General features: G+C 45.4%; 1 protein-coding gene across 2 annotated transcripts in view; it reads right to left on the bottom strand.

Annotated features, from left to right (window-relative positions):
- The window catches only part of SEPTIN4 (septin 4), a 123,045-nt gene that overhangs the window by 45,090 nt on the left and 61,218 nt on the right, over positions 1-16,737 (bottom strand). For both annotated transcript variants that reach the window (XM_073667606.1, XM_073667605.1), the window contains exons 2-6: positions 7,371-8,195; positions 6,654-6,747; positions 5,182-5,268; positions 1,038-1,161; positions 727-861 (exon numbers count right to left, since the gene is read on the bottom strand). In XM_073667606.1, the coding sequence (XP_073523707.1) occupies positions 727-861; positions 1,038-1,161; positions 5,182-5,268; positions 6,654-6,747; positions 7,371-8,195 (1,265 nt within the window). The remainder of the gene's footprint in view (positions 1-726; positions 862-1,037; positions 1,162-5,181; positions 5,269-6,653; positions 6,748-7,370; positions 8,196-16,737) is intronic.

Below are 16,737 nucleotides of genomic sequence, written 5' to 3'. Positions count from 1 at the left end.
GTCACATATCCTCACTTCATTTATTGAACTTTCAAACTGTTTTACGCTATCTGGTGTCTCATACAGGTTTGCAATATGTAAGTTAGTCTACGTTATGTATTTGAAAAACCGAAAGCGATGAACTGAACTATAAATTGGTGTGCATGCAGCGTGTAAGCGCATGTTCACACTGGCCACTAAACAGACAAAACTCAAGATAAAAACACATAATAAGCAAATTACCTGCAGTAAATAAATAAATAAACTGCAATAGTGCATGAAAATAATATAGGGTACTTAGTTAACATAATTTTGATTAAAAAATGTAAAATCCATCCCACCACGTCAGAGTGACCCTATTTGAGATGGTCCTAACCTCTAATATTAAAACTTTACCATATGTCAAGGTGACCTACATGTGGATAAGGGTTGAGAAGGACTGAACCCAGCCAGTAGACACAAAGCCATGGGCAACCACATGAATATAATGACCAGCTCAAAGAAAAGGCAGGCCAGACCTTTATATGCACTGAGTGCAAGCAAAGGGTCACCGTGATGTGGTAGGATGGCTTTTACATTTTTTTAATCAAAATTATGTTAACTAAGCAGCCTATATTATTTTCATGCACTATTGCTGTTTATTTATTTACTTCAGGGTGTTTACTTATTATGTTTTTATCTTGGGTTTTGTAGGTTATATATTTGGCTAATTATCTTAATCAATATTTATCCCAATATCGCACATACCCATGTCCCAGAGGTGACAGGAAGTACAGACAGCAGTGTACACGCGTGTCCTGGAGATTCTTGCGGTTTAAGCCACTCTCATCTCTGAAGTATTGCTCAAATTGTTGATCGATGTAATCAGCCACTGGCTTCCAACTGTAGGGCACAAAAGCAGATGGATCCGTAAAGATGGATCCATATGTCACTTTATGGTGTGCATGAAAAGATACAATCATGTGGCTTTTGTGAAAACTATTACACTTAGGAATATATCACATAGATCACTCAAACCCTAAAATTCAACATAAAAGTCACATAAAGCACATACATACCACTCCTCGTTATTTACGGCATCCCCATAGCCTGGTGTGTCTACAATTGTTAGACGGAGTCTGACACCCTTCTCCTGAATATCCACAGTCTGCTTTACAATCTCTATAGTTTGTGTTACCCGCTCTATAAATGAAAAAGCACATGTAAGGACTAATTGTAAGTAAAAAACATTAAAAAAATTCTTTATCAAATATATGTGTAGTAATATATGTCAACAGATCAATGAAAAGTACACCTTGCTCTTATGGTTTATCATAGAGCACCATTGATATTATAGTATCTCATAGAGATTAAAACAAGGAAGAAGAAAATGTTTAGGACTTCATGATTTAAGGTCCATTTACACTGTGCAATGGGCAGAGTTAAATGACTGCCGACTAGCAAAGTGTTTGAACGTGGTCATTTAATAGCCTGTTTACAGTGCATTGAATGATGTGTAATAGATCGTTTAGTTGTCATAGACTTCCATTGTTCTCGGCAGCACAAGTCCTGTTTACATAGGACAATGTGCTGCCGAGAATGATGATTTATTATGCAAACCAAAAGATCATTTCACCCAATGAACAAGCATTTTGCTTGTGACATCGTGTACACAGGGTTAAAAATTTAACATGCGCCAACATGACCTCTGCGTCGCGCTAGAATGATAGCATGACGAGCCTGCACTATTTGAGTAGTACTAAGTGAATGATAATGGCTCTGCTACTCCCGAGTAAAATAATAATAAAAAAACCTTATACTCACCGCTGTCACCGGCGCCATTCCAGCAAAATCAGCACCTTGACCAGGACCCAGTCCCTTGTCTGCCCTTTTTCACCCAAGTCACATCTGACTCATGGTCAGGTTTTTAATAAGAGACAGTCTAGGACCGTCCTAAATAGGGTCACCTTCCTGTTGGTGGGATGGCTTTTATGCTATTTTTGATCAAAAACAGTGTTACTAAGAACCCTATGTTATTTAAATGCACTTTAGCTTTTTACTTATTTAGTTACAGCACGGTTTATACTCATTTTGTTTCTTGTAGGTTTTGTCTGTTTCATGTGAACATGCATTTATATGCTGTATGTATACCAACTCAAACCTCAGCTCAATGTGAGTATGTGACGCTCACAGCCCACCCTGGGAAGATGGCGGGTACTCTGAGTCGGGTCAAATGTTGGGGGATGTAGCCGTGGCCTGGACCCGTCCCGTGCCCAGGGCCGTCACATTAAAAGATGTAATGGGCTTTCAGAGTTGGTGTTAATCAAGTGGTTGTATTGACTACGCCACCTGTGGTGTCTGGTGATGGCCACGAGCGCTGCGGCAGTCCTCTGAGGCGGGATGTAGTGGCACCAGAAGATGGTACTACTCCCCACAGGCGGAGCAGGGCCTCAGGGCAGAGAGAACAGGAGGACGGGAGTTGTAGTGGGAGATGTGGTGCGGTGTCGTGCGGTGCCGCGTTGCAATAAGAAACCGGAGGCCATAGGGGTAGTCTTCCAAGCTTTACTCACGGTAGAATGCACAGCTGCAAGGCTTCTCCCTGCTCCTCACGGCGCGCTGCGGCCACCAGGACCGGGGGTCCGACAACCTCCGGGTAGTTCAGGTGCTTTGGTCAGGACCCCACACCAGAGTGTTCCTAGACTTTCCCACTAGGTCCTCTCCTGCCCGTATGTGGTACGTGTGGTAAGGCCGGGTCTCCCTCTGGTCTATGCACAGAACAAGGGTACGGGTGGAGACTCCGCTCCGTCCGTTACCCGGTGGGATCCACTGAGCCTCCGGGCTTCTCCGACTAGGACTTGAAGTGACAGAGTCAGATATCGGGGGCTGGTACCCCTTTTGCAGCAGGAATCCTTCTGACTAGGCCAGAATAGTGAGGACAGGTGGCGTATACCGCTCCGTCTGCATCCCCTTGGGATCCTTTTGCCTAAGGAGCTTTACTCCTCCTCTCCCCTCCAGGCCTTCTTGGGTAGGGACCTTGACCGGGTAGAGACAACCGTTAACTCTAGCCCGCTCCTCGCCTCAAGGCCAGAGCACGAGGACCGTGTCCCCATCAACTGCAGGTTCACACAGAAAGCCACGTTCAGTGATGAAGATCACAATTAAAGACCATAAGCCCAAAATGGCTGTTTATTAAATATGAATTTTTGTGGTGTAACCTAAATGTGCGTCCTCCACCCTCACCCACTACTTGGTTCCCCCTAACTTTTGGTTCCCCCATCTCCTCTTATCCCGGCTGGGGCAGCACCCTGGTGCATATAAGCCCCCCTCAGGTGGGAGAGGTGTAGTGCTGGATGCAGAGGTGGGGTCCTGACAGCTGTACCATCCTTACCTCAAAGGGGAGATACCACACCTCATTAAAGAGATGCAGTACCCCTGTGACGACCGAACCCCCAGGGGCGCCACATGTGTTTGTTTTTTTAGTTAGGTGTCAAGTTACACTTTTCTGTGCTGGGATATCCTTCTGTATCGTCATATCTTTGTCATTTTAAGAAAGGCTACAGCTGTATCACTATGTTGTGCTACATTATGAATATAGCATGACATCATCCCACATCATATGCCTTTTATGTACACTGCCCAATGGATCTCCACTTTCTTCCCTGTCTTTAGAGAGATTGTGTTTCACATGCTGAGCAGCAAGAAAAAAAGTCAAAGTCAGTGATCAGCAGAAGAGCTGAGCCAACAGGAGTAATTACACTACTTCCTTACTAACTGTAGTAAAGGCATACAGACAGCTGAAAGGGGGGGGGAGGGGTGGATTCATGGTAACTATAGTCCTACTAGATGGTGGTCCGATTCTAACGCATCGGGTATTCTAGAATATGTATGCGGCCGACCGGGTGCAATCAGCAGAGCGGTGTTTAAATTTGGCGCCAAAATCGCTGATTGGTCGCGGCCGGCGACCGCGACCAATCAGCGAACCGTGTTAGTGAGGACCGGAGAGTGTGTTTAAATTTGGTGCCAAAATCGCTGATTGGTCGCGGCCGGCGACCAATCAGCAAAGCGTATTAGTGAGGACCGGGAAGCGGCGCAGCCTGTGCGGGTACTTCCGCTGTGAGCAGCCGGGAGATGACCAGCGGCGCCGCTCCCCAGTCCTCCCTTCACACTTGCCGTTGGGAGATCAGCGGCTCTAGCCACGGATCTCCCGACGGTAGCCGCATGGAGGTCAGCGGCGCCGCCAGTCGGGGTACTTCTGCTGCGAGCAGCCGGGAGATGCCCGGCTAGCGCCGGTCATCTCCCGGCTGCATCGCCGCTGACCTCTGTGCAGAGCGGTGTTTAAATTTGGCGCCAATATCACTGATTGGTTGCGGCCAGCGGCCACGACCAATCAGCAGAGCGGTGTTTAAATTTGGCGCCAATATCGCTTATTGGTCGTGGCTGCGACCAATCAGCGAATCGTATTAGTGAGGACAGTGGAGCGGCGCTGCCTGTGCGGGTCATCTCCCGGCTGCATCGCCGCTGACCTCTGTGCAGAGCGGTGTTTAAATTTGGCGCCAATATCACTGATTGGTTGCGGCCAGCGGCCACGACCAATCAGCAGAGCGGTGTTTAAATTTGGCGCCAATATCGCTTATTGGTCGTGGCTGCGACCAATCAGTGAATCGTATTAGTGAGGACAGTGGAGCGGCGCTGCCTGTGCGGGTACTTCTGCTGTGAGCAGCCGGGAGATGACCGGCTGCTCGCAGCAGAAGTATCCCGACCGGCGGCGCCGCTCTCCGGTCCTCCCTTCACACTCGCCGTTGGTAGCCGCATGGAGGTCAGCGGCGCCGCCGGTCGGGGTACTTCTGCTGCGAGCAGCCGGTCATCACCTGGCTGCATCGCCGTTGACCTCCGTGCGGCAGATGAGCCACTAACGGCCGCCATCTTTTTCTGAAATCCCGTGTCGCTGATTGGCCGCGGCCAGACCAATCAGCGACGCGAGATTTCCTGGACAGAAGGACAGACAGACAGACGGGACAAGACAATTATATATATTAGATTGGTAACCCCATCCACAGCAAGCCCAGTCAGCATCAAAACAAGGGCGTATCATCGAGATGGGCATAATAAAGAAAAATTCATAGTTCTCAAATATAATTGTGCATTTTAGTGAGCATTCAGACACAAAATTGTGGTTTATTTTATACTTTGAAATGTCTTTTAAGGGTATGTTATGCTAAGTACCTTCTGGGCTTGGTAGCTGACGTCCCTGATACAGATCTGTTAGAAAAAGACTGTTTATAAGTGTGGACTTTCCCAGTCCAGACTCGCCTGGATGAAAAGAGAGAATAATCAGAAGCTTCTACCTAAAGGATGATTATATCCAACAGTTTATGCAATTTTCTAAGACACACAGTTTCGTTAAAGTGCAGATTCTGACTTGATTTTATAGGATATGTCTAATGCTGTTGAGCTTTATAGACACATTTCTAGTCCGCAGACTCCTAATATGCCAGTGGAGCAGAATAGATAATGCTAATATATTCACAGGGATATTTTTTAATATGCTGCAAATCTCAAATTGTGATAAAAACAAGTTTCAGATCTTCGGAAATTCTCTATACCTCGCCATAGACATGCTTGTTGTATCAGAAGTTATAGCTGACTTGATTTAAATATAGGCGAGTGACCTAATTAAAGTCCATAGTTATTCTGAAGCTTGACTTTCGTTGGAAATTTTATTTATAAATTTAGAGGACATTCTAATCATTTTAAAAGGGGTCGTCTAGTTTTATTGAAAAATAACGCACTAGCTGGATTTGCTTTAATTGAGCACTTCACAGATTTTTTTTATTTCTCTCTTTGTTAGCAATCAAGTTTGTATGTGTAATGAATGTAGTAACATATTCACCGGTTGTCGTCTCTCTTCAACCATTTACAATGGCAATCAAGTCCGCACCGGCATCACGTGACCACATTTGTGACCTTTTGAATCTCTGAGTCTCATAGACTTACATTCAAAAATTTGCTCCACACATGTGTGTTCATGCAGGTTAAAAATGTGGTCACATGGTGCCAGAGCGGACCGGAGCAACGCTGAAAACGGCTGAAGATGAAAAATATAAAAAATCATCAAAGGGCTTCCTTAAAATAACAAAACAAGCAGTTCTTCCTTGTGGAAGCCCCTGCTGCTTCAGCATTGCCTCTCCACTGCTCCCCACTGGTCTCTGTTTTCTCGTCTGCCGCAGTGATGTCCCATGTGCAGCACGTGATTGTCACAGCCAATTACAGGACTCAACAATGATGCCGATGTAGATGGCTCAATATTGCTGAGCCCAATGATTGGCTCATTTCTGATTTCTACATTGTAATCACATAATTAAATCTAATCAAACCTTATTAATGTGCTCAGGGAGCAAAAAAAAATTGTACAGTAGATGGAAAAAAAAATACTATTTTTACAGACTGTCTATGAATTTGTTGATAGTTGGTAACCTGGTGCAGATTTCTCACTTGAGGTTTCTGATCTGTTGTGATCTAAATCAATGTTGGCCATTCCAGTAAAGTAATAATAACCACATCTGCTGTTTGACCTCCACGCTTTAGCATGCATTTGGCCTCAAAAATATATATTAATAAAAACAACTTTGCCACATTATGAATGTATTTTATAATATCAGCATACCAATCTTAAAACATCATTTTTTTCGCATTACCTGCAACCATAAGAGTGAATTCAAAGCCTTTCTTCACATACTTCCGATGAACCTGGTTGGGGAGAGTAGCAAATCCAACGTATTCTCTCTCCTCCTACATGTAGGAATGACAAGCTGGTGACTAGAACATATGCATAGTAAAAACTAGTGATTTGTGTAAAGGCAAACAATAAAGCCCATAAGCTGTTACCAGCAAAACGGCACCAGAAACACCCGTAAATAGTACTCGTATTCTGCCAAAAGTGTCAGAAAGAACCAATACAGGTAAATTTATCTCTTGTTCTACTTAATTTGTTTCCACTTGTAAACAGAATGAATGAAGGAATACATTGAGTGTATTGTTGAATTGCTGAATATTCATCTTACTAACATATGTATAAAAAAATATTTAAAGGAGTTTTTCTCATTGCACCTCAGTCTCAATCAAGAAATGTGACGGACTAAACAATGAAGAGGACACAACATTCACTTCTGCCAGCTGAATGTCAGGTGTTCCGGGAGTCAGATACCCATCGATCTGATATTGATAGCCTATCCTAATTATAGGCCATCATTATTGGTTATCTCAGGGGGACATTGCATAGCCTATAAACCTCCCTATGCCAACGTTCTCCACAATAAGACATTTTACCCCTTAGATCTATATTTAAATCACATGAAACCCCTTTAATGCAAAGAAAATCCAACAAGAAACTCATTGCGACTGAATATGTATACCTCGCTGGAGTCATAAGGGTCCAGTTTTCCCCATGGGCTTTTAGGTCTAGAAGGACTTGGAGGTGGCACCAAAGGAGGACATCCCCAATCTGAAGGCAAGACAGGAAGGGTCTGACCTGTATCATCTTCCTCATCATTGTTCTCCTTAATATGCCTGATGGAAAACAGCTCAGGCTCTAGATGGGACTGCATGGCATCATTGCATAAATGCTCTACAATCGGCTCTCTGTAATATTTCTGCTGATCTGTGTTGTGCTTCTCAGTTTCTTGTTTCCACCAAAGTCTTTCCCCTGAATCTTCTATGTGTAGTTTCCCATCTAGCTGCTCATGACATAATCTATTTTCTTGTTGGTGATCTCTGCGCTGCCGCTCTTCTTCTTGTTGCTCTCTTCGTAGTGTTTCTTCCTGATATTGTCTATGGAGTCTTTCCTCTTCCTCACGTTGCTGCTCCCTGCGGAGCTTTTCATCCCCTTCACTCTGCTCTCTGCGAAGCTTTTCTTCCCGATGCTCTCTGCGGAGCCTCTCTTCTTCTTCTTCTTGAAGCTGTTTAACAAGACTCTCTTCTTTGTGATCTCTGAACAACTGCTCCTCTTTATGCTTTTGCCTAAAATGTTGGTCTTCCTCTTGTGCTTTGGTCAGCTGGGATCTTTCCTTCTCTCTGCCGAACCTTACCTCTTCTTGCTCTCTTTGAGTAGTAGTTTGTTGCGGTGGTATATAGGATGGATCCCTTTGCTCTTGTTCTCTCTTGTTACTTTCTCTAGGAATTGTATGAATTACCTCATTCAGTTCCTCTTCATCTGAGTCATTACGCAGAAAAGTTCGGATCTGGTAGGTGGACATGAAAAACAATAGAAAACATGTAAATATTAAATTCCATAGTAATAGAAGCCCCAATCATAAATAAATAATTAAATAATACATTAAATAAAGAACACAGACACAAAAGTATGGATTAAATAAGCCGCAATGTTTATTAATGAGGTGACCCAGCAATAAATAGCACATGAATAAATATAAATCAAACTTTAATCAAATACTAATTAAATATCCAAACCATGAATCAATCAATAACCAAGTCTACCCACCATAGCTGGGCGACAAAACCCCCACAAGATATGTCACTAAAGAGACATGGCCACCACAAAACATTGCAGCCATCTATCAATGAGGTTTTGGAAACCCACATTAAAAATATCAATGCCCACCCCCGACAAGTGGATTAAGCCAGATCTATAGAAACAACTCTAAAATCCATCCAAATCCACATGCCTGTAAAAAGTCACCTAAGGAAGGAATGAACTTCTCTAAAGATCGGTTGATCCTCTTTCTTATGCCTTCCAAAAACAGGAATTCTTTAGTAAACCAGGCCAGATGTGGACCAATTTCTGAAAGCACAAAAAAATGTTGGCCAAGATACATTTTATTAAAGCGAGATTATTTCTGATTTCCTACAACAATTCCAAGTGTTAACCCTCCCCAGGTCACTACCACCAACATGTAAATTCAGAACATCTGGAGCGTGCCACAAGATACAGAGTTTCTTAATCTCAAGAACCACTCTCTTCCATTGTATACCTCATACTTCATGACAGTGAACTGAAAATTGATTCGGAGATAAATTTTCAGAATAGATTCTCTGCAATGTGCTCTTCAGTGCCCCAAAAAATATAAGAGTGGCCCAAAATCCAGACAACCATATGCTTACCTAGAAGAGATGAGAAAAAAAGCTAAAATATGCAATTCAGGGCGGATATAAAATCTAAATCTGTGTGAGTCTAAGCTACCTATTCTCATAATCATGCTATCATCTTAAGCCTTCTGAGCTGCTTTGGTAGCTGCCCCAATCCTAAAAGAATAAGTTGTAAGTCTGCTATTACCCAAACCTAGCAAAATCAAACACTTCTTCAAAACCAAACTAAATTGAATGGCAAACCATGTTGATGCAACAACCAATCATGTCCACCTGTAGGTCTTAATCTTAGCCATTCTTCTACATTAGTTACTTGGCATAAAACAGAACTCAATAAACTGTTTAAGCTTATCCAACTTCCTCTACCTAATTGGTCCATCTTTGACTTTTTAAAATAAATTAAGGCTTTAGAATCATTGCACTGATCATCGGCAAAGGCTAAATCTGACTCACCGAAATTGCTTCCTGCTACTAACTCACAAACCCTAAATACAACAAAAAACGCTAGAACAAAAGCAGTTCTTAAAAGACCTACTTCAAAACATTGAAGCAAACCTGAGGTAATATTTCCCATAACACACTGATCTATTAGGGAATGTGAGAACAGGTTGTATTTTGTAGTATACAGGAAGAAAAAGATTTTTCCACCACCAGAAGCAAAACAGTAACAATGCAGTGACATGACAAGAATCTGCATAACTAATCATATGCAAAATAGTTTCAAGTCAAATTTATATATGAAAAAGCCAAGATGATTGTCTATAAAATTATGGTAGTCTCACATTCAAAGCAGTAGTGCATGGTGAGATATGGAGCCTGAAACTCAAAAGTTCAAAACATTGATTTGTTACCCTTTTGCTCGTCAGTATACCAGACTTAACTGTGGAGGAATGGGGAGAGGTGGAAGATACATTTTATTCCTCAGTGGTGAGTGCTTGGGACTATTTGATCTATTTGACAATTTGATCCAGACAAAATTTCTAAATAGAGTTAACTATACTGCGGAAAGATGGAAGAGCTTTGGGATGGCTCTGGATGATATTTGTTTTCATTTTCAAGTGGCGGTGGGGTCCTTTCTGCATTCAATTTTGGTCCTGTCCAAAAATTCTTCCATTCTGGTCTGAGCTACATCTGTTTATTCATGAACACTTTAAATTCTTTGAGGTGTTGTCCCCTAAAGTGTACCTGCTGGATATTATGGATAAGTTTATTGATGGGTCTTACGATAGACTTTTTTTTTTATTTCTGTTTTTGTTTTTCTGGCTAGAAAATTATTGATAGTGTCCATTTTTTTCTCTCCATCCCTTTGCACCACATCCGTGCGTGCACCCTGCAGCAGCTGATCGGCATCCATGCTTGGTTTTTGCCAGGACTTTTTTCCCTGTCCATTTTTTTCCCCTTTGCACCACCTCCGTGCATGCATACTGCAGCCGTTGAGTGCTGATCAGTGACACACATGACGGATTGGCATCCTTTTTTTTTGTTTTTGTTTTTTTAAAAACTGTAAATAAAAAGAAATAAAAATAATAATTTAGATTAAGTGATAGGGCTAGATAAGGGACAGTAAATACAGTATATACTGTAGTAACTAGCTTATACTACAGTATTTTTTATTAAAATGTTATCAGAATTAGCATCAGATAGTAAAGTGTAAAAAAGAATATAAAAGATTAGTATTTTTTACTAAAATATAATCACAAGTAGTGTCAGATAGTTGCAGGTGCTCAGTAATTGTTTTTACTGAGGTCCATCTAGTAATTGTAGTTTTACAATTTTAGTGATATCATGATATGCAGGCCAGACCAACATATTTCTTCAGTTTCAGGAGGTAGTCATCAAGACCCTAATATTTGGAAGTCAACAAGGGGAAGGCCCTCCAGAAGGTACTTCAGGAACTGAGGGTGCCCATATAATACCAGGCAACATTTCCCCAGTGAGAACTCCCAATCTGGAAAGAAAGGAAGGTACAAATTGTGTTACAGAAGGGAGATAAGAAAGGACAACGTTTTTCAGTGTGACACCCGCCCCGAAAAACCTAGCTTGTGTATAAAACAGTGTTCCAAACTGTACCACACATCCATGGACTACTAAATTTATTTCTGATTTACTCTGTTCTATTGCACAACTTGATGTACTCTGCCTAATTTACATATGTCAACTTGATGCACTCTACACAACTCACATACGCCAACCTTATGCACTTTATACAGCTCACATATGCCAACCTAATGCACGCTACACAACTCACATATGACAACCTGATGTACTCTACACAACTTACATATGCCAACCTGGTGTATTTGACGCGCCCAGGGGATGGGGACGACTCGGCGCCCGGGCCTTGTTGTTGGTTTTGGGGATGCCGCGGTGGCCGGCTCCCGGGCCCGTACCCTGGGGTCACTCTTAAAAAGGAAGGGGGAAATTATATAGGATAGGGAAAGTTCATGACGCCACCTGTGATGTCTGGTGAGGATCACCAGTGCTGCAACAGTCCTCTGAGGCCGGTGGTCAGGCAGTTTAGTTGATGCGGCTCCCCACAGGTGGAGCGGGGCCTCAGGGCAGCGTAAGTGAAGGGATCCAGGACAGAGGGGACCCAGCCGGGTCAGAGGAAGAATAGGCACACACATGACAGTTCACTTCAGTACCTTTACTAGCGGTGTTTCTGGCACGGTCCAGGGTACTTCAGGGTGAAGGGTGCATATCAGGACTCTCCCCAGTGAGCGGGTGTGGGGCCTCCGGTTTCTTGCCTTTCCTCGATAAGTTTCTGACCTGCCTGGAGCTAGGCCTAACTTGGTCTCTGTCTTGCACCTGCTGACCTGGTGGTAGGGCCTTCTGTTGGAGATCACACTCCCTGGTCTCCTGGGCCTCCGTGACTCCTGACCCTGGTATAACAGTCAGCTTTTTGGTGTTCCTGGGACATATAGTTCTCCAAGGGTTTTGGTTATTTCTGCTGGATGTAAGGGATCCCTGCAAACGCGGACCCGGTGTCCGGTAATGGTTTTGGGGTGAGCTGGTTAAGCTCCTCTGCCCCCTATGTTGCTCTCTTTCTACTCGCCTTCAGCCACGCTCGGGGCCCTCACTAGGCTTCACACTGGCAGTAGGCCTACTGTGCTTCACCGCTCTTTTGGCGTCGGCACGCCCTAAGCTCACTAATCCGAGCTCACTGAGTCTGAATTGACCTGACAACCTCTCTGGCTGCAGCAGACTTCACACAGACTTCACTCTCTGTGGACTCCAGACTTCAGACTGACTGCCTAGCTCCATCTTCCCTTTTTATATCCCTATCCGGGCTCCCTCTGCTGGTCTGAGGTGGAAGGTGGAGGTGTGTGAATGCTATGAGGGCCTCTTGTGGAGGAATCCGTCCATGCACCCCTCTGGGATCTGTGGCACCAATGCGCAGCAGGGCGCCACATTCCCCCCTAGCAAAGCTCAGTACTCCCGGACTGAAGTAATTTTTTATAACAGATGACAACAATAACTCTTCCCTTTATGGGAGGCACTTTATGGGAGGCATAAATAGATATGTACAATACAATAAGCAACCTCAGAATTCAAGCCTCTTCCAGTGAGGACCCCTAACAGGGTGTCCTTCTCACAGGTTAAAGTACTTGGTAGCTTGAGGGACCTGTCCAAAGCAAACCCTCCACGTAGGCCCTGGGGTGGCTGCAGGGCATGGCGATCCTGAGTTGGACCTCCACTTGTGCCACACCAGACAGGTTTTTGTTCTGAGGTCACCTAAAGGGGCACTCCAGGGAGTGCAATTATTTACAGCAAACAGTTTTTGGGCTGTACACAGTCCTCAGCCACAAAGTTCTTTATGTACCCTTACGGGTAACTAGAGGCAACCAGAAAAGTGTCCATTTCACTTAGATTGTCCATTATAAGGCAAAACACAAGTTAAGGAATTCATACATGAAAATACACAATATAATACCCCAAGGGCAACTATTTACACTGTCAGAGTTTCCTTCTCTATTCTCTGTATCTGACAGGGGTCTGACCTCGCGTGCTACGTGTTGACTTGCATAGTACGGGAGTGTGGATGGTATCTGTGTCTGCACCGTCTGCTACCCGGTCAGTTCTATGTGTGGGTAGATTGTAAAACTGCCTTAACCTCTCTATGGGACTGGCAAGTGTACCATTGGCTGAGCCTTCTTGCTCTGCTCCAACCGGGGATCCTTCTTCCGGGGATGCTTCTTGAGCAGGTTCTTCTGAAGCACTTGCAGGTTCTACTTGCTGTGGAGGGTCTTCTGGCTGTTGAAAGAAGTGGATCACAGGTATTATTACTGCTCCTCCTAGTTGAGGCCAATCTGCCAGGAAATCTCCTAAGTCAGTATGGAGTACTGCTTCTTTAGGCTCCTCCGGTACAGTGAGAGGCACTTCTTCTTGGAGCTTTAGTAGGTCTGGACACAACTTCAGATGGTCTCTAGATACCGTTGCAGTCGTTATTCCTCCGTCTTTGCTAATCAAACAGGTCTTTCTGTTATCAAATCTTGAATTTAATACAGTGTAGGGTTCTCTCTCCCACAGGTCATCAAGTTTGTGGTTTCTCCTTTTCCTCTTTAACACCACTTCTCCTGGTGTGAAGGGTTCTGCGGGCGCACTTTTATTGTAGTGGGCTTCCTGCTTGTCCCTTACCCGAGTGAGACTGTCTTCGACACAGGCCTGTACTCTTCTGCACTGCTCCTGTCTGGTCGTGTCCCAGTCCTCAGTGGACATATCGGCCTCTGGTTCTACTACACCAAGCTCCAGGTCCATGGACAACTTCCCGGGTCTTGCTCGCATGAGATATGCTGGAGTACAATTGGTGGAACTCACAGGTATGTGGTTGTACAGATCTACCAGGTCAGGTAGTAGGTCTGGCCACTGATTTCTCTCCTCTAGTGGTTATGGTCTTCAGCAGGTCGATGACGATGTTATTCATCTTTTCACAGAGACCGTTGGTTGGGGGTGTTACGGTGTAGTCCGGATCTTTTTACACCCGTACAGATGGCAGAACTCCTTGAACAGTTCGGCTTCAAAGGCTGGGCCTTGATCCATCAACACCTGCTCCGGGTATCCATGGGGCCTGCAGAAGTACGCCTGAAATGTCTTCGCCGCAGTTTCTGCCATCAGATCCTTGACGGGGGCGACCACCAGGAACCGGGAGCAGTGATCCACCATGGTCAGGGCATAGGAATATCCTGACCTGCTGGGTGACAGCTTGACATGATCCAGGGTCACGATCTCCAGGGGACGAGTCGTCTTGATGGGTTGCAGGGGTGCCTTCTGGCTGCTGTAGTCTTTTCTTCTGAGGCTACATGGTCCACAATTCCGGCACCACCTCTCAATGGAACTGCGCATTCCTACCCTATAAAACAAACACTTCAGCAGGGTTTCTAGCTTCTTCCAGCCAAAGTGCCCTGCTTGATCGTGGTAGGCCTCCAACACCATCTGGATGTCTGTCTTGGGCACCACTATCTGCCATACCATCTCATGGGTTTTGGGGTTGACGTACCTCCGGCACAGTTTTTCTCTATAAATGAACAGCCGGCTCTTCTCATTCCACAGCTGCTTGGCTTGTAGAGACGCGTCCTTCTCCAGGGAGGAACCTTCCTGGGTTATCAGCTCTTTGATACGGTAGACAACTGGGTCACTGTCCTGGGTCTCCTTCCAGCTGTGGTGAGGCAGGGGGTTTAACGTCTTACCCCGATGCCTCCTGGAGGCTCGTTGCTCGTGGACCACTCCATTACGGTGGAAGGCAGGTAGCTCAATCTCCTCCAAGTCATCCACTTCTTCTTCAGTGTCCGACTGGTGAGGCATCCTGGACAGGGCATCGGCGTTGGCGTTCTTGCGGCCTGCCCGCTACTTAATAGTGAATTGGTAGTTTGACAGCCGAGCCATCCATCGTTGCTCCATGGCTCCTAACTTGGCTGTTTCTAGATGAGTCAAGGGGTTGTTATCAGTGAAGGCAGTGAACTTACTGGAGGCTAGGTAGTGCTTGAACCGCTCGGTGATGGGCCAGACCAGGGCCAGGAACTCCAACTTGAAGCTGCTATAGTTCTCTGGGTTCCTCTCGGTCGGGCGGAGCTTCCTGCTTGCATAGGCGATCACCTTCTCTCGGCCATCCTGCTTCTGACTCAGTACAGCTCCTAATCCTTCGTTGCTGGAATCAGTGTACAGCAGGAATGGTTGGCTGTAGTCGGGGTAGGCTAGGATCTCTTCGCCGGTCAGGATCTCCTTCATCACCTCAAAAGATTCAGCTTGCTCCTTACCCCACTGGAACGGGGGGTTTCTGCCTCTCCCGGACTGTCCTACCAGGAGATCTTGCAAAGGCGCCGCTTTCTTGGTATAGTCCTTCACAAACCTCCGGTAATACCCGACTAGTCCCAGGAACTGACCTACCTCCTTGAGACTCTTCGGCTCCGGCCATTTCTGGATGGCAGTGACCTTCTCCGGGTCTGGTGCTACTCCCTCTGGACTAACGATGTGCCCCAGGTACTGTACCTTTCTCTTGAGCAGGTGGCACTTTGAGGGCTTCAGCTTCATCCCATATCGGGACAGCAACTCAAATACCTCCGCCAGGTGCTTCAAGTGGTCCTCATATGTTTTGGAGTACACTATCACGTCGTCCAGGTATAGTAGTACAGTCTCGAAGTTGCGGTGTCCCAGGCAGCACTCCATCAATCTCTGGAACGTTCCGGGGGCGTTGCAGAGTCCAAACGGCATACTATTGAACTCGCAGAGTCCCATCGGGGTGGTGAAGGCCGTCTTCTCCCGATCCTCCTCAGCAACAGCTACTTGCCAGTACCCACTAGTGAGGTCAAGGATGGAGAAGTAATTTTCAGACTTTAAGGCAGCCAGGGATTCCTCTATACGTGGTAAAGGGTATGCATCTTTATGTGTAATACGATTTACTTGTCTGTAATCTACACACATTCTCATGCTTCCGTCCTTTTTCCTGACTAGAACTAGGGGAGCTGCCCAGGGACTACAACTATCCTTTACTACCCCTGCCTTCTTCATGTCGTGCAACATCTCCTTCGCCTTCTGGTAGTGTGCTGGTGGTATAGGCCTGTAACGTTCTTTGATGGGTGGATGGTCACCTGTGGGGATATGGTGTTGAACCCCCTTAATCCTCCCAAAGTCAAGTGGGTGCTTACCGAATACCTGCGCGTATTCCTGAACCACCTGGTGTACACCCTGCTTCTGGTGGGCAGGAGTGGTGTCTGTCCCAACATGGAGCTGTTGACACCAATCCTCCACCTGGGTTGCCGGGTCATTATCCTCCACTTCGTCTGGTGAGGTTAAGGACTCCGTCATGTGTATGGAGTTGTTATCTATTGTGTACAGTTTGGCAACAGTGGCATAGCGTGGTAATCTAACCTCATCCTCCCCATAGTTTAGAAGGCGTATGGGCACCCTCCCAATGCGTACATCCACTACCCCTCTGGCAGTCAAGAGTGTAGGTCTATGTTCCGAGCTAAGGGGCTCTACTACCGCCAGGTAGCTCCGTCCTTTGAGACCTATTGCTGCTCTACACCAAATCAGCATTTCATTCATCGGAGGAATCACAATGGGTACCGGGTCTGTCACCCGTACTTTACCAATTTCACCGCCTGTTAACTTTACCTGTTGCTGGTACATAAGGGCTCGGATCTCTTTCTGGAGCGCCCTCCTCTGCCCTGGTCTGGCAAT

This window comes from Phyllobates terribilis, unplaced genomic scaffold (assembly GCF_046119375.1).
Source record: "Phyllobates terribilis strain yellow unplaced genomic scaffold, ASM4611937v1 Scaffold_2__4_contigs__length_985480577, whole genome shotgun sequence".
In the NCBI taxonomy this organism is placed as follows: Eukaryota; Metazoa; Chordata; class Amphibia; order Anura; family Dendrobatidae; genus Phyllobates; species Phyllobates terribilis.
The sequence above is the reverse complement of the archived record's forward strand: the minus strand, read 5'-3'. Positions and strand labels throughout refer to the sequence as shown.